This window comes from Ornithorhynchus anatinus, chromosome 2 (genome assembly GCF_004115215.2).
Source record: "Ornithorhynchus anatinus isolate Pmale09 chromosome 2, mOrnAna1.pri.v4, whole genome shotgun sequence".
NCBI lineage: Eukaryota > Metazoa > Chordata > Mammalia > Monotremata > Ornithorhynchidae > Ornithorhynchus > Ornithorhynchus anatinus.
In genome coordinates, this window is record NC_041729.1 from 23752714 (window position 1) to 23777667 (window position 24954).

Below are 24954 nucleotides of genomic sequence, written 5' to 3' on the forward strand. Positions count from 1 at the left end.
ATGAATGAGCATCATGACCAAGCGCTCAGTCCAGCGCTCTGCACAGAGTAAGCGCTCACTAAATACGAATGAATGAATGAGCATCACGACCAAGGGCTCAGTCCAGCGCTTTGCACATAGTAAGCGCTCACTAAATATGAATGAATGAGCATCATGACCAAGCGCTCAGTCCAGCGCTCTGCACATAGTAAGCGCTCACTAAATACGAATGAATGAATGAGCATCATGACCAAGGGCTCAGTCCAGCGCTTTGCACATAGTAAGCGCTCACTAAATACGAATGAATGAATGAGCATCATGACCAAACGCTCAGTCCAGCGCTCTGCACAGAGTGAGCGCTCACTAAATAGGAATGAATGAGCATCATGACCAAGGGCTCAGTCCAGCGCTCTGCACATAGTAAGCGCTCACTAAATAGGAATGAATGAATGAGCCTCACGACCAAGGGCTCAGTCCAGCGCTTTGCACATAGTAAGCACTCACTAAATACGACTGTAAGAATGATCATCATGACCAAGCGCTCAGCCCAGCGCTTTGCACATAGTAAGCGCTCACTAAATACGACTGAATGAGCATCATGACCAAGCGCTCAGCCCAGCGCTCTGCACAGAGTAAGCGCTCACTAAATACGAATGAATGAATGAGCATCATGACCAAACGCTCAGTCCAGCGCTCTGCACAGAGTAAGCGCTCACTAAATAGGAATGAATGAATGAGCATCAGGACCAAGCGCTCAGTCCAGCGCTCTGCACGTAGTAAGCGCTCACTAAATAGGAATGAATGAATGAGCATCATGACCAAGCGCTCAGTCCAGCGCTTTGCACATAGTAAGCGCTCACTAAATAGGAATGAATGAGCATCATGACCAAGGGCTCAGTCCAGCACTTTGCACGTAGTAAGCGCTCACTAAATATGAATGGATGACCATCATGACCAAGGGCTCAGTCCAGCGCTCTGCACATAGTAAGTGCTCACTAAATACGACTGTAAGAATGAGCATCACGACCAAGCGCTCAGCCCAGCGCTTTGCACATAGTAAGCGCTCACTAAATATGAATGAATGAATGAGCATCATGAACAAGCGCTCAGTCCAGCGCTTTGCACATAGTAAGCGCTCACTAAATAGGAATGAATGAGCATCATGACCAAGGGCTCAGTCCAGCGCTTTGCACATAGTAAGCACTCACTAAATACGACTGTAAGAATGAGCATCATGACCAAGCGCTCAGCCCAGCGCTTTGCACATAGTAAGCGCTCATTAAATATGAGTGAATGAGCATCATGACCAAGCGCTCAGCCCAGCGCTCTGCACAGAGTAAGCGCTCACTAAATACGAATGAATGAATGAGCATCATGACCAAACGCTCAGCCCAGCGCTCTGCACAGAGTGAGCGCTCACGACATACGAACGAATGAGTGAGCAGCATCATTATCTTTTAGGCTGTGAGCCCGGTGTCCATTCCAAGCGCTCAGCACCTAGTAGGCGCTCCCTAAAAAGGACTGGCTGAATGAAGGCAGGAATGAATGGCTGAAGGTGGCCTTGGAGGACGTTGGTTTCCCCCTTTCCTGGCGAATGGCGTCTCACCCTTGCGGATTTCGGGCCGGGAGGAAGACGGATATGTCTGGAAATCTTCGGCGCGACACATTGCTCACCACACTGCGGCCTCCCTCCCGCCTCCCGCCTTCAGGCTGCCCGCACAGAACGCCCAAAGGCCCCCCATCCCTCCCCCGCTCCAATCGGCACCAAAACCCACCGGGACGGAGTGGGGGAAACAAAACCCCACAAAACCCGAATATTATCCCCTCAGCCGACGCTGGGAAGGGTCGAGATGACCCCGATCTGCGCCTTTTCTTTTTCCAAACAGGCACCCGGGCGGACAGCCCCAACATCCGGGTCGTCGGTGCGTGGAGGGGTTATTAGGAGGGAGGGAGGGAAAGGCCCCCTCCCCCCCGCTTACGGCGGCTGAGAAGGGACAGACTGAGGAGAAAGAGACGGGCGAAGCCGCGGGGGGGGAGGGGGGAGGACGCTACCAAGCGGACCCGAGGGGGGGGACGAGGAGCAGCCGGACGCGAAGGGGGTGAGGAGACGGGGAGGGGGGCGGAGGTCGTGGCGCGCGCGAGGGGCAGCCCGGGTGTCCGGGCGGCGCCACCTCGCCGCGGGGGGGGTGTCCGGGCGACAACGGGGCCCGGCGGCGACGCCAGAGCGGCGACAGGAACGGGACCGGGGGCGGCGCGGGACGCTGAGGAGTTTTTCCCGGAGGCTCAGCCCTCCGGCCGCCTTTTTCGGCGCTGTGAGTATGTCCCCTTGGGGCGTCCGGTCCCGGCCCCCCCCCGCGCCGGGTGGTCAGCCCCAGCGCCGGAAAGGCCTGTGCCAGCCCGCAGCCGCCGCCGCCGCCGCTGCTCCTGGCGGGGCCGGGGGGCAGCGCCGGGGGGGAGGGGCCCGCGCGCTCTGGGGGGCTTCTCCTTGCCCACCGCCCTCTCGGCGGGGGCACAACGGGCAGCAAGAGGGCGGCCGTCCTCCTCCCCTCTCGCCCCACCTCTCATTTCCCCTCCTCGGTCGGCGCAGGAGGGCCGTCTGGCTCAGTGGTCAGCCCCACCCTGGCCCCTGGGGTCATTGTTGGCAGGTCAGCCCTGCCCCCCCCCCCACCCCCAGGTAGACCCGTGCCAGGAGACCCTCCCTGCCATGGGGGGCGAGGATGGGGAAAAGGGAAAGACAAGAAGGGGAGACCTACCTTATTTTTTCTTCCTCAAGTGACCCCTTAAAAACCCTGCCTTCCATTTATGCAGGGGCACAAACCCCAGGGGGTTGGCAGGGGGTGACCCTTCAGCCTCACCCACTTCCCTGGAACTTCTCCACCGTCCCTTTGGGTGGCAGTGACTAATCTGGGTTTTTTTTATTGCGTTAGACCCGCTAAAAAGGGCTTTAGAGGGCAGCTCTTATTTTCCCTCCCTTCTTGTGTTCCTTATTTTGTCCTCTGCCTTCCCCCCCCTTTTGTAGACTGAGCCTGGAGGGGGGCAGGGAGGTCCCAATCTGGTGCCAAATTCCAAGCGTTTAGGACAGTGCTGGGCACCTCATTAAGTACGACTAAGGATCAACAGCTGAGTGCTGGACCCCGCACAGACATGTTGGAGGGGATGGCTTCATGCTCAACCCCTTGAATGGCTAGGGAAAAAGAGAGAGGGCTTCTGAAACCTTTTTAGTAGCGTCCTACTGAGGGCCCGGGCTCCTTAAATAGCTGTGGAGGGCAAAGGGGTAAACTTGTCCTGGCTTTTCTTCCAGGTGGGTAGGGTTTAAAATTGCTGCAAATGGCCATGGAGAGGAAAGGTGGTGGGGGAGAAACAGAAAATGGTGATGCCTTCCTTGACCTGAAGAGGACTCCAGCAGCCAAATCCCCCCATCGTTACACGAAAGTAGGTTTAATTCGCCACAAAATGGAGTTTATTTTGCAGGTTGCGTGGAACTAAAGCTAGGCCAGCTGTGGGATGGAGAGGACCATTTGACGTGCTGTCGGGAGGTTGCTGCTGAGTAATTTTGTAAATGTCCAGGCCCTTTGGAATTATATTTAAAGGCGTTGTGTGGTTTAGGTTGAGTAGTCAGAATTGTGGTTTAACCAGACATTAAAGGTAAGGCAACTAAAAGTCAACCCAAAGGGGCTTTTTAAATAACTCCTCTCCTGTGGTCTCAAAGTTTCACTTGAAGAACCTTCTTCCTCTCCACCCCTCCTCATACCCACGTACACAGGAGAATATGCAGAGTTGAGAAAGCGGCTCAGCAGCCAAACAGGTAAGAAGAGAAACCCTCCCTAGTGCTGTCAACCACCATCTCTCCCGAGTTCATGCCGGTAATGCGGCCAAGCTGCTGCTTGGTATCAGAGGGAATGCCTCTTCAGCTGCCTTGCTTCTCGTTGGACTCCCTAGCCTGTGAAGGAGACTGGTGATAAATCGCTCAGCACTGGTAGAAACCGCCACCTCTGATGGCTAAAGTCCAATAATAATAATAATGTTATTTGTTAAGCGCTTACTATGTGCAGGGCGCTGTTCTAAGTGCTGGGGTAGATACAGGGTAATCAGGTTGTCCCACGTGAGGCTCACAGTTATTCCCTATTTTGCAGATGAGGTAACTGAGGCACAGAGAAGTGAGGTGACTTGCCCACAGTCACTGATACCTGTACTCTTGATTTAAAGTTTATTTAAAATTTAGCTCATCAAGTTTCCTGGCGTGAAACCAAAAGAATGATGGAATGCCACTTTCCACTCTGTCTTCGGTGATTTTTCCAAGGATGATTGGCTTTTTAGTAGGGCTAATTTCTATTTCTGGAATCTTCAAGGATTTTGACTTAAAGATCCTTTAACCTGGGGTTTTTGATTTTCCAGCAGGCTTACCAGATTATTTTGACCATTTTGCGTGGCTCAGTGGAAAGAGCCCGGGCTTAGGAGTCAAAGGTCATGGGTTCTAATTCCGGCTCCTCCACCCGTCCGCTGTGTGACTTTGGGCAAGTCGCTTCACTTCTCTGGGTCTCAGTTCCCTCATCTGTAAAATGGGGATTAAGACTGTGAGGCTCACATAGGACAACCTGATGATCCTGTATCTAACCCAGCGCTTAGAACAGAGCTCAGCACATAGTAAGCGCTTAACAAATACCAACATTATTATTATTACTATTATATGAAGGCATATTTTGTTTACATTGCTCTCTGAACTGTGGCCTCACTACCTTTAGAAAAAGTGTCGTTTTAAAGACACTACAGACGGAATGCTATTTCATATACTTTACCAGATTGACTAAGGGATTTTTTTTTTCCACTTATTATAAGTCATGGGGAACTGAAATGTAGCGGCTATGATTTCAGAATTAGGACACATGACGGGCTCAGCTACTGAATCCTTTTCCTCAAGAAAGAAGAAATTCCCTTTTTTCAAGAATGTTCTCTTGCAGCATTCTTTTGTTGTAATTGCTACTTGTATCGATTGTGCTTAATTCGGTTTTTTATTAGGCCAATGATTCATTTCTGGGCCCAGGTATTTCTCATTTGGTTCTACTCACTTTAAAGGCACAGTTAATTAACATCAAACAGAAAGCTGCATAACACCAACTTAAAGGTGTTATACCAATGTAAATTATGGAAGTTGGTCCTCACTTTTGTCTGGATGAATAAGTTTTGATATTGTCAAAGGACTCTAATATATTTTCTTGTTCCACGTAATGAACATTCAATACGATAAAAAGTGCTGAATTTCTATTCATGTGGGAAAAGAGCAGGCTTATTCTTTGAGGCTGTATACTGAAACAAGTAGTCTAGCCTCTGTGTCTCCGTGACCTTTCTCTACCAAATCCATTTATTTCCCTTTGATCTTATAGTTCACTTTAGACTCTTCAACACCTGTTTTAAGGTGCAGACTTCTAACTTCCACAATCCTTTTTAACAGTTATCCTTTTTAACAGTACTAAAGAGCTCACTAGTTGAGTTTGGGATGACAGATTTTTATTTCCCAATGATTTTTTTGGACATGGCTTAAGTTTTGCCACCCAGAATTAGGAATCGTATTTATATGTAAAAAGTTAAGCACTGTTTAGTGCTATAAATCTCAAATTATTTTTATACCAAAAAGCAACATCCTACAAAAATTAAGATTTTTAAAATTATGGAAACACATTCAAAATTCTAATAGCTGTCCTAATCATGTTCATACTTAAATCGAGGAAGAAAAGTAGTTCATTTTCAATCATATTTTTCTTGAACATGGCTCTGGTATGATCTGAGGAATATACCGTGTATGAATTACTTAGCCTTTTATTTTTTTGGTCCCTTTTAAGATTTCTGCTATGTGTAGGAAACATTTCCTTCTGAAAGCAAAATAATCCCAGAAATGTGTTACTCTCCGAGCCCAGTGGATGGTTGCTTTAAGAAGCATGAAATCGAAATCCAGTTTGTTAAATTGACTAAATCACATCTCTCACTAAATCCTTGCAAAATGAGACAATTTCAAGTACAAGAAGCCCAGTGCTTAAAGTAGTGACCTTTTTCTGACCATATTTTAGGTAATGAGTCTTGTCCTTCTTGTTGTTTTTTCTTGACTTCCCCTAGATGCACTTTTAGAAATCTTTGTGTATCCCATTATTAAGCATATATTTTATCCAAAAACTACACAAGCAAGCTATGCCCCCTATATAACCAATGCATTTTTTTTTTAAATATACTTTGCTTTGGCACTCTGCTGACTTCAAAGACCATATTGCTCTCAAGCCTCTTTAGAATAAAGTCTAAATTTTAAAGTAGTTCTGACAGACAAATGATACTGGGATGAGGGGGGAATCCAGTTTTGATCTTTGACAACTAGCTCATGAAATGGGGGCTCTTTATTTCGTTGTTGCAAGTTGAATTTTGAGTGCCGGAACTGGGCAGGGAAGCTATTGTGTTGAAAAATGAGCCAGGTCCAAAAGGTGTAGGTTTGTATAAGAGATTGAACCTTTTAGTAGTATTTGATTTAATTTTCTACTGCCAGGACCTTGATTTGATTTGGGGTTGTTACTAAACTTATTTGAAGAGTGTAATTGGTGTGAGACAGACCATTATCACTCATCAGTTCCTCACGTAGGTTCTTGGTCCTAAAGCCTCATCCATCATTTTCAATGGGAGATTCCATCAGTGACTTGTTTTCAGAATTTTAGCAAAAGATGTAGAATCTGGCAGTGGCCAATAACAGTTCTTTGAAGGGCATTATGGTAACGTGCTCAGCTATGGATCACTGGGTGCAAAAATCTGTGGGATTTATATGTGTTGAACTTCCTGTTAGGAAAAGCGAAGAGCAGATCTTGCCAAACAAACTTCAGCATCATCCAGTATTAGGTATCCCTCAGCTCTTCCGATCAAAATTCAGATAGTACCACTAATCAGTGTGGTTTCAGATCAGCCAGCTTGATATTAAGTTTTTCCAGTGTCTCTTAATTAATCATAGCTACCAAGTTGCTTCCAAGGCCTCAGAGATAGAGTTGCATTAAAATGACTTTAGTTTTCTGAAGATATTCTAGAGGATTAGCTGTACTGTAATTGCTTGGTTTTGGTCCTCCTAAGTGGTGGCCTGTATTTGCTTACACCCTTCTATCCAGTTCAAGTGATATTGAAAATCAAATAGTGTGTTCTAGGACCTAGTGATGAACATTATATTCTTCTCTATTCACTGTTGTCAAAGTGAGTCTGCCTTAAAGGGGGATTTATAGTTGAAAAGTAACCAGTTTAATGACCAGCTGAAACAAAAAAAAGGTGGTACTATTAGTTCTCAAGAATGTAACTATGTCTGTCCTCCTTTCAGATCTTGAAGTTCCTTCAGATTCTATTGGTGTAGTCGTTAATCTTTAAAACACATTACTGTAACTAGAATTTGCTGTGCATTTAAATTTTTCCCTTTGCTGCTGTTTCAGTACCTTGATATTTGAGGGTTGTCAGAGAAAACAAAAGATAATCCCCCCCCCCCCCCCCCCCCCCCGCCCTGGAAATTCACAGGTCTTAATGGCAATGCTGAAACTATGGGCCCTACAAATTCTGTGGATTTCAGTTTTTTATGATCCTATCATTCCTCTACCTTAGATCAAGAGTTTATTATAATTAAAATAGATCAAGCCTATGTACAGGAAATAGTAAATATGCACTTGCAAATTCCAGTGCGATACTGGAATTGACTGCTTACAGCGATAAGGAACACTTCATTTGGCTAGTAGTAAGAGAATGTTTGAGAATCTTTTCTCTGAATGGGAATATCTCTGCAAACTTCCTCTTTCTACAAAAATCATCCTTTTTGTAGTAGTGTATATAAGTTGCTTGTGTGGTTTGTTCTTTTTTTGTTGTTTTTTTTAAATGCCCTCATGCTAGCTTTTAATTGATAAAATATTCTCCAAAAAGCCTGGAAGGAGGACTTGTCTTGTTTTTATTTTTTGGTAATGACAAATCACTAAGAAAATAGGTGTTAGTCACAAATTTGACTTGCACCTGTTCAATGGGCCTAATGATGCTGGGATTCAGAGAACCTGGGTTCTAATCCCAGGTCCATCACTTGCCTGCAGTGTGATCTTGGCCAAGTCATTTAGCTTCAGTCAATCGTATTTGAGTGCTTACTGTTTGCAGGGCACTGTACTAAGTGCTTGGGAGAGTATGATATATTAACTTCTGTGCCTCAATTCATCTGTAAAATGGGGATTACATCTCCCTTAAATTTAGAACAGTGAACCCCATGTAGGATCGGGCCTGTGCCCAGCCCTAGTTGTATCTACCCCAGCCTGGCGCATAGTGTTTAAACACATACCATGAAAACAAGCATATTTTATATTGGGACTTATAAAGTATCATAGTTCAAATTTGGTCATTTCTGCTGAATATGCTTCCTTTGGTTTCATAGTCTGTCAGATTTGGCCCAGCAAAAGTCCCCAAATATTTAGGAACAGATTCTGGGCACAGATGTAGACTTATTATTATAAATTATTTTTAAGGAAGTTAAACTGATAAATATCAACCCTGACACTAGTGTAATTTTGGAGACATTTAAAAATGAGGGTCAATAGCTCATCTAAGACTTTTTTTTTTCTGTGAAGAGTGTAATTTAACTATTACTCAGTGAATTTAGCAGTTACTTCATTCAGGTTGAGTGTGAACTACTATTCCTAGCAGAATTTACAGTCATTTCAATTTAGAACTATAATAGCTTGGCACTATACTGTTAAGGAATATTGATGTCTACAAAGTGGTAAAGCTACTTTGGAACTCTCCCAAACATGTTTCTCTTCAGGAATACTTAGATTGACACAGATTTTTAAAAAAAATTCCTGTTATACTTGTGAGTTTCAAGAGTACTGTATTTCAGTGAAGTCTTCTGATTAGTATCAGGTTTGATATAGGTGTACAAGCATCAAAAGAGCCCCTCAAAAATGAGTTAATCCTGCATTTTTAGCATCGTCTCCTGCCCAGCCCCCCATCCCTCCTCCTCACTCCAGAGTATGCTTGGTAGGTTCATAGTTTTATAAATTGGATAGCCTTTTCTTTTCCTGTAGCTTGCTATATCCTCTTATGCTCATTTAAAGAATTTTAATTCCAACACATTTTAATCTCTAGGACATATTGAATGCCTACTGTGTGCAGAGACCTGTACTAAGCTTTGTTGTTGACTGGGAATATGTCTACCAACTCTGGATTGTACCACTTCGTACAGTATCTTTTCAAAATTGATTTAGGGATTCTATAACATAGAATTTTAAGTATTTTTTGCATCTAACTTAAAACTTGGAGATGTAAATACAACTTGTAAACCCCTAAAAAGGAAATTAAAAGAGCCAAATCATTTTCAACGAAAACAACTCTGTCCTGTCTAAATCACCTGCAGTTTAATAGAATTGCAAAAGGCAACCCAACTTAAGTAATGATGTCATTTCAAGTGTAGAACATGAGTTAGTTTCAGGCGGTCAGGTGGACTAATCACTGTTTCTCAGTCAAACAATGGATTTATTAAACACTTACACTCTGTGCAGAGTACTACACTGAGTGCTTGGACAAGTAAAATACATGAGTTGGTAGGCACGATCCCTGCCCTCAAGGAATTTCTAGTTTAGGATTCTTTCTTAAATCAGTGTTTTATTTGACTTGTAATAGGCATTGCCTACCAACAAGCTGCCAAACATCCACGTTAGAGGCAAAGTACTGCAATGTTGTATACCCAGTTCTCCCGTAATGCAGAAGTTGCTTTCACACACAAGCCCCATTTCATTCAGGGAAGTAGCATGGTCTAGTGGGTAGAGCACAGGCCTGGGAGTCAGAAGAACTTGGGATCTAAACCTGGTTCTGCCATTTATCTGCTCACTGACCTCGGGCAAGTCACTTCACTTATCTGTGACTGTTACCTCATCTGTAAAATGGGTATTAACACCATGTGTCCTGTGCGGGACAGGGACCTTGTCCACCCCAGCTATTAGAACAGTCCCGGGCACATAGTAAACACTTAACAAATACCACAATCATCATCCCCAAAACCCCACTAAGGAGCACTCGTAGCACTCACTGTCTGATGCCATGCAAATGTACACTCATGCATGCATATAAATCATTCTGTCACCCCAGAGTACTCTACCCAAGAAGGTTATAAATATGTGGTTCGGTTTCCTCAGTTGCCTATTAGAAAGAACCAGTTCTAAATCAGATCTGAGAATTTTAAAACAATATGCTACGGACTTTGGCTTGAGTTCTGCAGCATGTGTCAAAACAAGAAGCAGTAACTCCCGTTTCAATAGACTTATTTTTCCATGTAGTTTTTGTGGCTTTTGGAGTGGGATGATAAAGGAAATTTAACACAAGTTATTTTTGTCCTCTTTTCCAGATGTTCTTTCAAATATCCCAGACTCGGGCCAAATCTCCTTTTTCCTTAATTCTCTACTGTAAGTGGTAGAGTGAGGGGATTTTAGTGGACCTGAGAGGTCTAGCAGCATAAGGAATCTAGTAGTAGAGGTGGGGAAGTACTACAGGATACTGGCCACTGACCCTTTTTTTAAAAAAAGAAAAAAAAAAAAACACACATAAAATACCCCAAGACAGTCATGGTGGAATTCTTTGAAATGCTATGCTCATTTAGAATCATGAAAGTGGTCCTTTGTCCATAGAATCTTGGGTTGCCAATAATTCATTTAGGTTTTTATTATTAAAGGAAAAAAACAAATTTGGGTTGAGATGTCAACATTGGCTTCTAGTAGTTTAACTGCAGTCATTTTCTCAAGTTGGAAGAGTTCAAATCATTAACTTGAAATTCAGCGTTTAAATTATATATTAAAAGTAACCCCATTAAACTTTAAATGGGGTTACCTTTAAAGGACCATTATGAAATTGGAAGCTTCCTATAGCCTCCTTGCTGTTAGTAGTTTCCATTCAAATAAAGGAGCAATGAATCTGTTAGCCAAAAATGAGTCATTTTTAATATTGCTGTTATATTCCTCAACTCTGTACAGAAATTATAGTACTAAAACTAGAATACATTCTTTTAGAATATGTTTTATGAATCTGAAATAAGACACTGAGCTGTTTGTTTTCTAGGAAGAACTCTTGGATATTAAAGAACGCCCCCACTCTAAGCAGAGACCTCCATGTCTTTCTGAAAAATATGACAGGTATGTGCGCATGTCATTAGACTTCTCAACATTTTTCATCTCATTATAGACATTGCAATAACTTCAAAAAGGAGGGAGAAGAGAGAATGTATATATTTGTAAATGTTCACTGTTAACTCAGTATACTTTTGCAGGGTAATAGAACTTCTTTAGATTTTTCTTGGAATAAGTACTGAGTGACTGGAGTTCTAATAGCTAACTTTTCACAGTTTGATTTGAATATCCTTATATTCTCCCTTCACTAGTGCTGCTAAAATGTAGGTCTTAGTGAGAGTAAAGTGATGATTTATCCTAAAAACTAAGAACTCAGCACAATGTCAGTAATTGGCACTCAGTCATATAGCTTTGCTATGAATTTCTTGTTGATTGCTATTTCAGCAAAGGGTTCTCTTAAACATTGCATTAAAGAAGCAGTGTGCCCAATGGAAAGAGCACAGGCTTGAGAGTCACGGGACCTGGATTCTCCATCCTGGCTACTCCACTTAACTGCTGTGATCTTGGGCAAGTCACTAAAGTTCCTTGTGCCTCAGTTTCCTCACCTGTAAAATGGAGATTCAGTACCTGTTTTCCCTCCTTCTTAAACTATAGACCCCATGGAGAACAGGGACTCTCTGACCTATCTTGTATTTCCTCTAGCATTTTTATATAGTGCATGGGGAAGCAGCGTGGCGCAGTGAAAAGAGCCTGGGCTTCGGAGTCAGAGGTCATGGGTTCAACTCCCGGCTCTGCCACTTGTGAGCTGTGTGACTGTGGGCAAGTCACTTCACTTATCTGTGCCTCATTTACCTCGTCTGTAAAATGGGGATTAACTTGTGAGCCTCACGTGGGACAACCTGATTACCCTATATCTACCCCAGCGCTTAGAACAGTGCTCTGCACATAGTAAGCGCTTAACAAATACCAGCATTATTATTATTACCTAAAATGTTAATTTCGTTATTGCTTAAATTGCATGATTCTGAAGTGCTGCATGTTACCACTTGGCTAACAATTTTGCTTTTATTCCTTGTAAAAATTCTTCAGTTTGTGATGACTCTTAGTAGTTGAAAATTTTTGAAAGCTTTAGTTTGAAAGAAGACATCAGAAGTTGCATAAACTATCAATCAATATTTGAGTGCTTACTGGGGGAGGAGCACTATTATTATTAAGCCCTTAGTAGTTCGGAGACATTTTCCGTCCCCACAAGATGCTTACAGTCTAACAAAGGAGGCAGACACACAGCAATTTACAGGATGAAGTGCTGAAATAGAGCGTGTAAATTGATATATGTACCAAAGTGCATTAGGAGAGAGTGAGAGCTGAAGCGCTAGGGTGATAGTTTGGGAGTGTGTAATTTGGGGAGAAGAAGTAACCTGGAGAAACTATAAAAGTGATACTTTTGCCTAAAGTTTGTAGGCATAAATTACTGACTTAAACCTATTTTGTGCAGTTGCAGGGTGAAAAATTTACTCCGCTTAGGAAAGACCACTTTATTTTTCTCCTAAATCTGCCTTCCCTCTCAAGGGGAGGGCAGGAGTAAGGAAAAAAGGGTTTGTGGGCCAGTAAATTTTTGTTGGCATTCAGAATGAACCCAAATAATAGTGTGGCTCAGTGGAAAGAGCACGGGCTTGAATCAGAGGTTGTGGGTTCTAATCCTGGCTCTGCCACTTGTCTGCTGTGTGACTTTGGGCAAGTCACTTAACTTCTCTGTGCCTGTTACCTCATCTGTAAAATGGGGATTAAGACTGTGAGCCCCAAGTGGGACAACCTGATGACCTTGTATCGCCCCCAGCGCTTAGAACAGTGCTTGACACATAGTAAGTGCTTAACAAATACTGTTGTTATTAATAATATTATTACTTTGTCAGGCACTAGGGTGAGTACAAAATACTCAGATTGTCTATGGTCCCGCAGCAGGCAATTGATGGAGCCAGAATTAGAACCTGGGTCTCCTGACTTCTAGTCCTGTCTCCCCCAACTTTCCACTGGGCCATGCAAGCATGGAATACATGTGAAATGTGCTGGCTTTTTTTCCTCCCTCTGCCAGATTTTTATTATTTTTTTTTTTTAACAGTAGCATTTGGAGGCCAGTATTGCCCTCCTGCTTCCCTGGGATGGAGTCAAGCAAAGGGGAGAGGCCAGGAATTGTTCTCATTCTCACCAGGAGTAGATGCCAGTGTAGTTACCACCTTTTCCCTCACTTCTACCGAAGGTGGTCATTCATTTAATCGTATTTATTGCACATTAATGTGTGCAAAGCACTATACTGAATGCTAGGGAGAGTACAGTACAACATCAGACACATTTCCTGCCCACAATGAGCACACAGTCTAGAGGGGGAAGACAGACATGTAATATAAATAAATTACAGATATATACATATGTGCTGGGGGGATGGGAGGGAGGATGAATGGAGAGAGCAATTCAGGGTGACGCAAAAGGGAGTGGGAGAAGAGGAGAGGAGGGCTTAGTCAGCCAAGACTTCTTGGTGTTGCTTCCAAGGGGTTGGGAGAGGCACAGTGAATCACTAATAAGGGTTCAGCAGAGGCTCCACTATTCAGCTGCAATTAAGGGGACCATTTTACTCATCCATTGTACAATTTACCCACTTTTTCTCCTTTCCTGGGACATAACCTTAACAGGCCAGAAGCTGCTATTCTATTAAAACTTACCAGTTTTTCCTTCGTGACATCCCTAGATCCATCACTTCCTCTCCATTCTTGTCCAAGCTCTGATTCTATCATGGTTTGTCTGCTACTGCATCAGCCTCCTCACTGGTCTTCTGCCTCCAGTCTCACCCCACATCAGTCCATTACTCCGTGCTGCACTGCTCTTCTTGCAGTTTTGCTTAGCACACATCTCTGCTCCTTGAAAACCTAAAATGATAACTTTTCTTCCTCCACATCAAGCAGACGCCCCTTAGGGTTTTTTGGCTGTTTTCCTACTCTCATCAGCTGTCTTCACCTACTACTCCTTAGCTCACACTCTTACTCCTAATCTTACTCTTAACTGCATCTTTGTTTCATTTCACCCGCCTCCAACCTCTTGCTCATGCTGATCTCCCACAAATTAGCAAACCACAGGTCCTCACATCTTTAAAACTCTCTTAAAATTCTACCTCCTCCCGGAAATCTTCCCCTTTAAATTCACACCTTAGCCCGACACTTGCTTTTAGCACTTGCATACTTTATTCCTATGCTTAGCACCGGTGTATATATGTACATCTCTATTTGTACGTTCAATTCATCTGTTCAATTCATCCTGATGTTTTTGTACTGCCTCTTTAATACTTGTTCCTCCTTCTGCTTTCACTCTTTGTAAATAATTTTCACTTTTACTCCAGTTAAAATGTAAAATCCTTCAGGGCAGGGGATGCGTGTCTCGTTACTGTTGCCCCCTCCCACATGCCTAGCTCTCTAGGTGCTCAAATACCATTGAATGAATTTATCCTCATTTGGATCAATGAGAAGGCTGGACATGTGACTGCCTCTGTTCAACTGCAGCTCTCAGTTGACTCAGAACATTAATATCTTGTTAACTATAAATTGTACATGCAGGATTTAACAGTTGTCTAAGAATATTGGTGACTTATTCAATCATTATCTTTTCTCCAAATAGGATCAATTTTGGATGTCAATCTTTGCAATGTTGGAATGGACCTTTGAATTTTGCTGCAACTTTTGGATTTTAATCTAACAATTTAAAAATTTAAATATAGAGAACATGATTGCCAACAAAAAAGTAGTTAGAATTTAAGCCACTCCTATTTTGCTTTCCTTGAAATAGTATTTTTAAGGGATGAATTTGAGAGTTCACTCTAACTTGTGAAACAATCTTTTGACAAGCAATTGAAATTTAATGAAGTGCATAACTAACCAAGATCAATTTTTCCAAAAACTTTCTATTCAAAGCGGTTTAAAAGTTGATTAAAATTTACATAAACCAATGTAACTTTTTTTTTTCACTTTTTTTACTTCCTCTTCTTAGTGATGGTGTCTGGGACCCTGAGAAATGGCATGCCTCTCTCTACCCAAGTTCGGGGCGAAGTTCTCCAGTGGAAAGCTTCAAAAAAGATTTGGATTCAGACCGGACTCCCCTTATGCGTCGCCTAGTGGGTGAGAACATTATTGTTAATTTATCATATCCATGAGGTTAAAGGTAAGATAATGGCTGCACTTACTCAGGTCAAGTGATTATTCGGTGAAATGGATTGCTCTGTTTTTGCTTGGAAAACTTGGTTTTGACCCTCTAGACTCTGAGCTCATTTTAGGCAGGGAATGTGTCTTGTTATATTGTACTCTCCCAAGTGCTTAACATCGTGCTTTGCACACAGAAAATGCTCAAGTACAATTGATTGAATGAACGAATGACCCAAATTTGTGTAGGACAAACCTAAAGAACAAATGAATGTTGTTTGGGATTATGCCATAGTTAGGGCAAATAGATTTGGAATTAGTACCACTAAGTCATGCTTTTGAATCTCTGGGAAACCTCATTTGACAAGGTCAATGCAGGGCTAATGCTTTTGAAGAATCCTACCTTTAGGTAGCCTTGCATTCTAATATGTACACCTAGACTATGCGTGTCAGTGATTTCTGTGGAAAAAGCACGGGTTTAGGAGTCAGAGGTCATGGGTTCTAATCCCGGCACCGCCACCTGTCAGCTGTGTGACTTTGGGCAAGTCACTTTACTTGTCAGTGCCTGTTACCTCATCTGTAAAATGGGGATTAAGACTTTGAGCCTCACGTGGGACAACCTGATTACGCTGTATCTACCCCAGCGCTTAGAACAGTGCTCAGCACATAGTAAGCACTTAACAAATACCATCGTTATTATTATTATTTTCTTCCACTATTGCATGTCTATCCAAACAGTGGCACTTTGATAGAAGAATATTCCCTAATTCCCCTAAAACACTCTCTATTCAAAACACATGTTGTAGGACACTGTACTACATTTTGGCCTCCTCTGACCCATATATTTTTTTTAACTGCTGCACTAAAGAGCTGCTACAATTCTCAAGCCATAGTTGCTTGAGTACATTTACTAGATCAATCAAGAAGTATATTTGTGGATGTAACCTGATTACAAATTTCCTGCCTGAGCCAACCCATCCTAAAACTTGTTTGCTCGTATCAACCTACTTTTAAAAACTTTAGTATGTATTCTTAATGTTAGCTACCTACCAAGTCAGTTGTAATTAGTGTTTTAAGATTCCGTTTTTAAACTGCCATTGATTTTACCGTATTCCTTTCAGACACCATTACTGGTTTTTATTTGAGGAGAAATAAGCTTATTTACAAACATTGAGTTTTCAGTTACTTAAACGTTCTCTGAAAGACGTGTAATAAAGCAAACTCCTCATCCCAATATGTAATTGTACTTGATATAGTGAAAAGCATTTGTCACTAGTATTTTTTTTTTTTTTTAGTGGGTGGAGCAGTTGGGGAATATTTAATAGGCGGCAGTGTTCTAACAACTTTAAATTGAAGTATATTAGCCTGACTCTATAGAGATTAGTTCTGAGAATTGGTAATTTTTATATATAGCACTTGGAAGGGGAAAAAAATAACATTTCAATTATTTGAAATCACAAAGTTGAATTTAGTCAGAGGACCTGAGTTCTAATTACGGCTCCATGGCTTGCCTGCTGTATGACCTTGGACAAGTCATTTAACTTCTCTGTGCTTCAGTTCCCTCATCTGCAAAACTGAGGATTCAGTACCTGGTCTCCTGCCTACTTAGACTGTGAGCCCCATGTGGGACCTGATTATCTTTAAGCTACCACAGCACTTAGTACAGTGGTTGGCATAAAGTAAGCATTTAACATACTCCAATTATTATTAGCACCTGTGTTCTAATCCTGGCTTTGCCACTTGCCTGCTGTGACCTTGGACAAGTCACTTGACTTCTCTCTGCCTCAGTTTCTTTATCTGTAAACCTGGAATAAACTGTTCTCCCTACCATTTTAGACTGTTAGCCCCAAGCTAGTGGGTTAATGTCTGTTAGTGTCTGATCTGATTGTATTGTATCTATTCCAGCATTTAACACAATGCTTGGCACAGAGTAAACATATAACAAATCCCTCCTTCTTCTTCTTCTGCAGATCCCAGAGAGCGAGTAAAAGATGATGATTTGGATGTAGTCTTAAGCCCCCAGAGGCGCAGTTTTGGGGGAGGTTGTCATGTAACAACAACCGTTAGCTCACGACGATCAGGGAGTCCTTTGGAAAAAGAAAATGATGGTGTGCGAATTATTGGAGGGCGTAGAATTGGCAGTGGAAGAATAATATCTGCCCGTAATTTTGATAAAGATCACCGTGGAGAAAAGGACTTGAGAGATTCCAGAGACAGAGATCGCGAGAGGGACTACAAGGACAAACGTTTTAGGGTTAGTTCTGGGTGGTTTTTGTTGTTTGTTTTTTTTTGTTTGTTTTTTAAATTCTCTTCAATATCAAACATACCTAGAACACTTAACTGCTCAGCTCTGGCCTGCTCCTGGCCAGAGGTCTCGGCTGAAGGTCATGGAGATCTTGGCAGGGCTTGTGCCAGGTGCATTTATTCATTTTTTTTAAAGCTGGACATTTGACAATTTTACTCCTGAAAATTTTCCTTTCTAAACAGAACTTTGTTCCTACTCTTTCTTGAATACTTTTCCAGAGAGAGTTTGGGGAAAGTAAGCGTGTCTTTGGAGAACGTAGAAGAAATGATTCCTATACTGAAGAGGAACCTGAATGGTTCTCTGCTGGACCGACAAGTCAGTCTGAAACTATTGAGCTTACAGGATTTGATGATAAAATACTAGAAGAAGATCATAAAGGACGAAAACGAACAAGACGGCGCACAGCATCCGTGAAGGAAGGTTAGTGTATGCCGTTACAAGGCAAACAGTCAACTGCAGTATTGTAAAGTGGGAGGCCTGTTGAGTGGTTTATTGGTTATGCAGGTAGGACATATAAGAGTGGAAATTGTGAGAAACTAAATACTGTTAAGCATGATTCAAGACTTAGTTCTCCAAATCTTTGTGGAGACCATAAGAGTTTTATGTCTAATTTTTTCCAAAACCATTTTTGTGTTGGTCATCCACCTGCCTTAATTTGCTGATAACTCTGAAAGTTAAGACTGTCTTTGGCCAGCTTGTTGCAGGCACAGTGTGGCAAACTAGGTCAAGTATCATCTTGGGTTTCCTGGAGAGATTAGCTTAATGGTGATTAGCCTCTGAAAATGTAAAGTAGTGAAGAGCCTTCAATTAACTTTAGCTACCTGAATCTTGAAGAAGGCCACAGGGCCAGTCATATCCTTCTTTCCTACTATAAGAGAAGTCATTTCTACATTCAGAATGCTTATTAGGAAAGCAGGATGGCCTAATGGATAGAGCGTGGGGCCTGGAAGTCGGAAGACCCTGGATTCTAATCCTGGCTTCGCCACTTGTCTGCTACATTACCTTAGGCAAGTCACTTCACTTCTCTATGCCTCGGTTACCTCGTCTGTAAAATGAGGATTAAGATTGACCCCCACGTGGGACGGGGGCTGTGTTCAATCCAATATACCCTGAATCTACCTCAGTTTGATTATTTTGGTTTTATCAATTCTTTCTTGCCCAAGTCACCAGTTTGGGATATGAGAAGCATGCCTAGAATCCCTGAAGTTTTCTTGAACTTCTAGCTTCTATAAGCACTACTTCAGACCTTGAGCATCAGATACTGCTGAGAGTTATCATTATGAGACGATGTTAAGTCTGGGACACTTTGAGGAAGCTAAAGGGTAATATCTCTGGTGCTTCTTACCTGCAGGCTTGGACCACGAGGCCTAAGCTCCAAGGGTAAAGACCTATCCCAGCTGGACTCAAGCTGGATTTGTTTAGCCTCTCGGCTCCCCACAACCATCTTTTCAGGTTCTGTGGGCTTGGTGTTGCAGAAGTAGAAGTGAGTGCTACTGGGCAGCCTTAAGTGAGTTTCATGTTACTTGCAGTTTAATAGTGCCCCTGACTCAGCTTAATGACTGCTGCTGGATTTTCACCCTTTAAATCTAGCAGTGGAAGAAAGGGAACGTCTAGTGAAGCAATTGATCAACCATAATTTAAAATATATATGAATACTTTTAGAATGGCATATTAAATATTGGCAAAGAAGCCTTAAAAATTATGTGGAAGTTTTTATGTAGAAGTTATGGCTAAAAGGCGTGGCAAAACATGTTTAATAGAGGTTTGTTCATAACAAGGGAATTTATTTGGCAAGCTTCTATCCTGTAAATCATAAAGGATTTGTTTCCCAAGCATTTATTAAAGTGTGTTGTGTTCAATAGATATCATTAATAATGGTGACTGATGTTAAGTAGTTACCATATGCCAGGCACTAGAATTGGTGCAAAATAATCAAAATGGACTCAGTCCCTGTCCCAGGTGGTGCTCACAGTCTCAAAGGGAGGGAATATTGGTATTTTTATGCCCATTTTACAGAAGAGGAATCCAAGACATAGAAAGGTTGTGACTTGTCTGAGGCCATACCGTAATAGTGATGTATCAGAACTAGAACCCCCATCTCCTGAATCCCAGTTCCTTGCTTTTTGTATTAGGCCTGGTTGCCTCCCTAAGCATCACAAGTACACGATATGGAGAGAGATTTTATGATTTCCCAAAACCTTCAGGAATCCCTAATGAAATGGAATTACTCAACCAGTGTTTTCAATAGCTTTCTTGACCAGTGGAATGTAATTGAATTGTGGTTTGAAGTAACTGATTTTTTTCTTTTTCTTTCTCTCCTCTTCCCCCCTCCCCCCAATCCTCCTCATCCTAAGGAATAGTAGAATGCAATGGTGGAGTGGCAGAAGAGGATGAAGTGGAGGTCATTCTTGCTCAGGAGACAGCAGCCGATCAGGAGGTGCCCAGAGAAGCAGTGCTGCCAGAACAAGCACCTGGAGAATTCGATTTCAATGAGTTCTTTAACCTCGACAAAGTCCCTGGTTTGGCTTCGGTGAGTGAACCCGCTCCACAGTTAAGGCAGAATCCGCAGTTGGAGTCAATCAGTCTTGATATGGGTGCTAACTTTCCTTATTGTAATCCTATTAAAATACTGGTTTAAAAGTAATAATTAGAGAAGAGATTTGAGAATCTTCTTGGCCTAATCTAATTTAGAAATAGCTTTTTTTCACTATTCCCTTTGAATCACTAAGCTATTTCCTTTCATTTTTGACAGGGGAATAGAAACAGTTGTAATGTGAGCTGTGAATTTTTTTCTCAAACTTCATTAATGATTGCATGACTTTTTTTTTTTTTAAATACCCATTGAGTAATGGAAAGTCTTCGGACTCATTATACCAAGTAAAATGTCTGACATCTGACATTATCCAGAAATGAAATGATAATAAGCCTTTTTAGTATTGAAATTAAGAATATCCTTCAAGTTGCCAGTGAATGTGATATAATCAACAGGACCAATAGATTTCAATGCAAGTTATTCATCATTAATCACCTCTGTTGTCTTGTAGTAGAAGAGAATAATTATCCAATGTCAGATTATATTGACATTTGATTTTTTTTGTTTTGATATGGAATTAGTAACAGTTGAATTGATATTTCATATATGGTGGTTTGAATGTCTAATCTGGGGTATATATGAGTGTTCCAAGAACAAATTACATATTCGAGCAACATTGGAATTACAAGAGTTTGTTGCAAGTCTCCTTCTTAACCCACCCTCCAATTTTCTTCCCCTCCCCGCCCCCAGCAGATCCCTATTGGAGCCTATATAGATCAGCACTTTACTGTCTTTACTTTGTGTCTTTAATGAGAAGGATCACAATGATGTATTCATGCTCTCTTTAAAGATCAGAAAACATGGTAGAATATAATTCTAAAAGTAAGCCTGTTGGCCAAAGTAATACAGATGTGCCAAACAAAATCTTAGCCGTGTATCTTCTGAATTCTCAAAAGTTTGCCCCTTTTCTTTGGTCTTGGACCTCTTACCAATAGTATAGTAATGGAGCACCTGCAGAGCAACTCTCCAATGTATGTACATATTTTTATATATCACATTTACCTATAGGCGCAATGTATTTGATGATATTGACAATAATACTATGACCAGATGTCAGTGTGATTAGACTGCTCATGACTTGGTAAACCTTCCACACTTACTGAAAGACCACCCTCTAGCTTGACTTGCACCTCCTATCTATGATACCTCTCACTGTTTTCCACTCTACCTCATGCTCCCCATTTGTCTGATACTCCTGTTCAGAGATGCACCATTCTTGATTTAGATGTACAGAACTGTGCTTAATTGGCAAAGCTTGTCTGGGTGGGCAGGCAAGGTAGATAACCAAGGTCAGGCAATCCATGGCATTTATTGAGCATCTGCTGAGTGCAGTGCGTTGTACTCAATACTTGGAAGAGTACAGCAGAAGCAAGATACGCATTCCCTGCACTCAAGAACTTTACAGTCTAATGGAGCTGACAGACAAACCTACCATAGTGGGAGCTGGAGAAGAGGAGAATAGTTGTAACCTAGTACAAATACAGTAGAATTCTGTAGTTGAATATATAGAATCTACAGATATTCAAATACGTAAAAGCTGAGGATAAAAATTAAATTCAAAAGTCTTAAGGATGGTTGATGAGTTGAAGTGACTAAAGGGTTGTGAATTAATCTAGGAAAGCTTCCTTTTAGTAGGTGGTAGATTTTAGGAGTATAGAGAAGGAATTCTAGGCCAGGTCCCAGGTAATACATCAAACTAGAGCTGCTTTGTTATTCAGCTACCATAGCCAGCAGTATGTTCTGATTAGAACAGTTATCTGTTCATTTACTAAGTTATTAAACTCCTACCCAACCAAAAGAATTTTCTCGTCACCCATGCCTACATAGTACTTCGTGCAAAGTTGTCATTTAACATTGGTTATATTATCACAGTTCCCAAGAATCCAAATTAAGGCTCGTTCTGCTTAACTCAAAATAATGAATATACAGCATGGAAGACATCTTACATCCTGAACAGAAAACTTGAAACTCAACTTTCTGCATTTAATTTTCCATCAACATACTAATAGCCGAAAGAATAAGTAATAATTGTGGTGTTAAGCACTTAAAGTACCAAGCACTATACTCAGCCTTGGGGTAGATACAGCATAAGCAAACAGCACCCAACATTTGAAATTGAATGCTACTTCGCCACATCATCACGGTGGAGAATGCAAGTGCACGTTTCCCTGTATCGTAACATTTAATGTTAAAGCTACTTATTTTATGTAGCTGAAGGAAGTCTGAGCATCTCATCCTGATAAGATAAAAACATTTAAGACCTTAGATTAGGCTTGCCAGTCACTGACTAACCTTTGGAAGTACATGAATATTGAATTGCTCCATTCTAAAGAATACATATAGTGAAAATGCATTTGGGAAATGAAATGTGCTTTTGATTAAGTGCCCTTCTACTTCACCAGTGCCTTCTAGACACATTTACAGAACTAAAGTCAGTTCTATGATTCCGGGGGGTTGCTTCCTTGACAAACCCTGCATTAAGGAAAATTTGCATTTATAATCCACCTTGACTATAAATCAGTGGTATTTATTGAGTGCTTACTGCGTGCGGAGAATTGAGTTAAGTGCTTGGGAGAGTATGATAGCATTGACAGATGTGATCCCTGCCTACAACAGCGAGAAGCAGCGTGGCTCGGTGGAAAGAGCACGGGCTTTGGAGTCAGGGCTCATGAGTTCAAATCCCAGCTCTGCCACTTGTTGGCTGTGTGACTGTGGGCAAGTCACTTAACTTCTCTGTGCCTCAGTTCCCTCATCTGTAAAATGGGGATTAAGACTGTGAGCCCCACGTGGGACAACCTGATTCCCCTATGTCTACCCCAGCGCTTAGAACAGTGCTCGGCACATAGTAAGCGCTTAACAAATACCAACATTATTATTATTATTACAACAGGCTTATAGTCTAGGGAGACTGTGCACACATGTACCCAACTATTTCTTCTAACACTGTAATATTGTATGACATTCTATCCGGGCAGGTGTATGTTATTGGAAGAATATTCCCTTACTCCCCAATGGAGTTTTATCCAAAATGTGGGGGAACCGACTAATGTGTGTGTATACATACGTACGTGTGTGTGTGTGTGTAGACACACACACACAACCCTCCACACCCCCCACACCCCTCCCCCCCAAGGACTGCTGCTGAAGGCTCAAATACATAACAGGATTTACTGTATTATTATGTAGTAAACTTCACTTGTACCTTTTGCTTTTAGAAAGCTAATATCTCAGATTAGGGTTATCTGTTGGTAAACCAAATTGCAAGCCATAATTTCAGTCACTTGCAGTTGAAATGAAATTTGCTATGGCAGCACAGCTGGTACAGACAAGTAGCAGTAAAACTTTATTTTGCCTTAATTGGAACTGGAGAGATTACATCCTCTAAAAGTCAAGATACTTCCACTGTTATTCCCATCAGTCTTGGGTCCCTGAAAGTAACCTGGCAATGTAGTTGTCAAAATTGGGTTTAGGGCTCTGTTCATTTTGTCCACTGAGAACTAGCCTGGGAACAACAATTCTGCAAAAGAAAATATATCAACCAGGACAAGATGAAGAATTTCATTGTTGTTAAACACCTGTGTTCTCACAATTTAGTTCAAGATCTCTGAGTAGTTTGGCAAGCAAATCTTTGTCTCACATCTTTTCTGGTGCTGATTAACCACTTCGGCCATACAGCTAATTTAAAGATCATGCTAGAAGGTGCATGGTTGATTCTGCCCAAATGTGGGCTGCCCAGAAATGGTACAACTCTGGGAAGGAAAGTAAATGGTTTAAAAGATGCTGGAAAAACCTAAATTCTGAGAAAGTTAACTTCAGGTCAGCAGCATCAGAGGAAGTAACACAGTAAGTGTCCCTTTTTTGTATAAACCATGTCGTCTGCTCACCTTTATATTTGGACTCCTGTCTACAGCTTTTTATTTTCTTTTTGGTTTAGATGATTGAAGACGTTCTGGGAGAAGGTTCAGTCTCTGCCAGCAGGTTCAGTAGGTGGTTCTCCAATCCTAGTCGATCCGGAAGCCGGTCCAGTAGTTTAGGATCAACACCGCATGAGGAATTAGAAAGACTAGCAGGTAAAGTGTCATTTTAACTGATCACTGATGTATGGGTTGGTCCTAATTTCTTGTTTTGAGGAGAAAGGAGGGAAATACCTCATCTTTGGAGCAAATAAGCTAATTATAAAACAGTGAGCCTACACCTAAGGACTAATATTTTGGCCCAAGCGGCTGGAATCCAATTTTTATTGCCTTCTAAAGTGAGCTGTTGATTTTTTTTTATTATTCAGTGGGAAGTGTGAACTTTTCCCTCTTTGTTCTATAAGGTCTATATTAAACCAGTATATGTATGAAGGAAAAATCTATTGGTTCCCAAGCTAATGAGGTTTTACTCATGGTTTGCTATTTCAGGTCTGGAGCAAGCTATTCTCTCCCCAGGCCAGAACTCGGGAAACTACTTTGCTCCTATACCATTGGAAGATCACTCTGAAAACAAAGTGGATATTCTAGAAATGCTACAGAAAGCAAAAGTAGACTTAAAACCTCTCCTCTCAAGTCTCTCCGCCAACAAGGAAAAGCTTAAAGAGAGCTGTAAGTGCTCCTGGTGGCACATTTCAGACACTGTAAAGGTTTTTTTCAGATTCCATATCAGTAGATTTTCATTCTGATAGTCTCAGGGGTAGATCTAGGGAGGACTGTAGGTTTACTTCTGAGCTCTGCAGTGTGCATATCTGGTTCCTGCCCTTTTTCTTCTAAACTTGCTTTTTTCAGATAAGCTTTGTGTTCTGTCACCTTTAATGAATCTTAATGA

At 41.7% G+C, this 24954-nt stretch overlaps 1 protein-coding gene across 6 annotated transcripts in view; it reads left to right on the top strand.

Annotated features, from left to right (window-relative positions):
- Positions 1-2179: 2179 nt before the first annotated feature.
- EIF4ENIF1 (eukaryotic translation initiation factor 4E nuclear import factor 1) overlaps positions 2180-24954 on the top strand; it is a 41983-nt gene continuing 19208 nt past the window's right edge. For 4 of the 6 annotated variants that reach the window (XM_029058630.2, XM_029058632.2, XM_029058633.2 and 1 more), the window contains exons 1-9: positions 2471-2624; positions 3281-3411; positions 11065-11138; positions 15105-15232; positions 17224-17507; positions 17777-17978; positions 19913-20088; positions 24086-24221; positions 24555-24734. In XM_029058630.2, the coding sequence (XP_028914463.1) occupies positions 3307-3411; positions 11065-11138; positions 15105-15232; positions 17224-17507; positions 17777-17978; positions 19913-20088; positions 24086-24221; positions 24555-24734 (1285 nt within the window). In that variant the 5' untranslated portion in view covers positions 2471-2624; positions 3281-3306. Of the gene's footprint in view, positions 2292-2470; positions 2625-3280; positions 3412-11064; positions 11139-15104; positions 15233-17223; positions 17508-17776; positions 17979-19912; positions 20089-24085; positions 24222-24554; positions 24735-24954 lie in introns of those variants that run through there. The other 2 variants (XM_029058631.2, XM_029058635.2) reach the window with 2 other exon arrangements.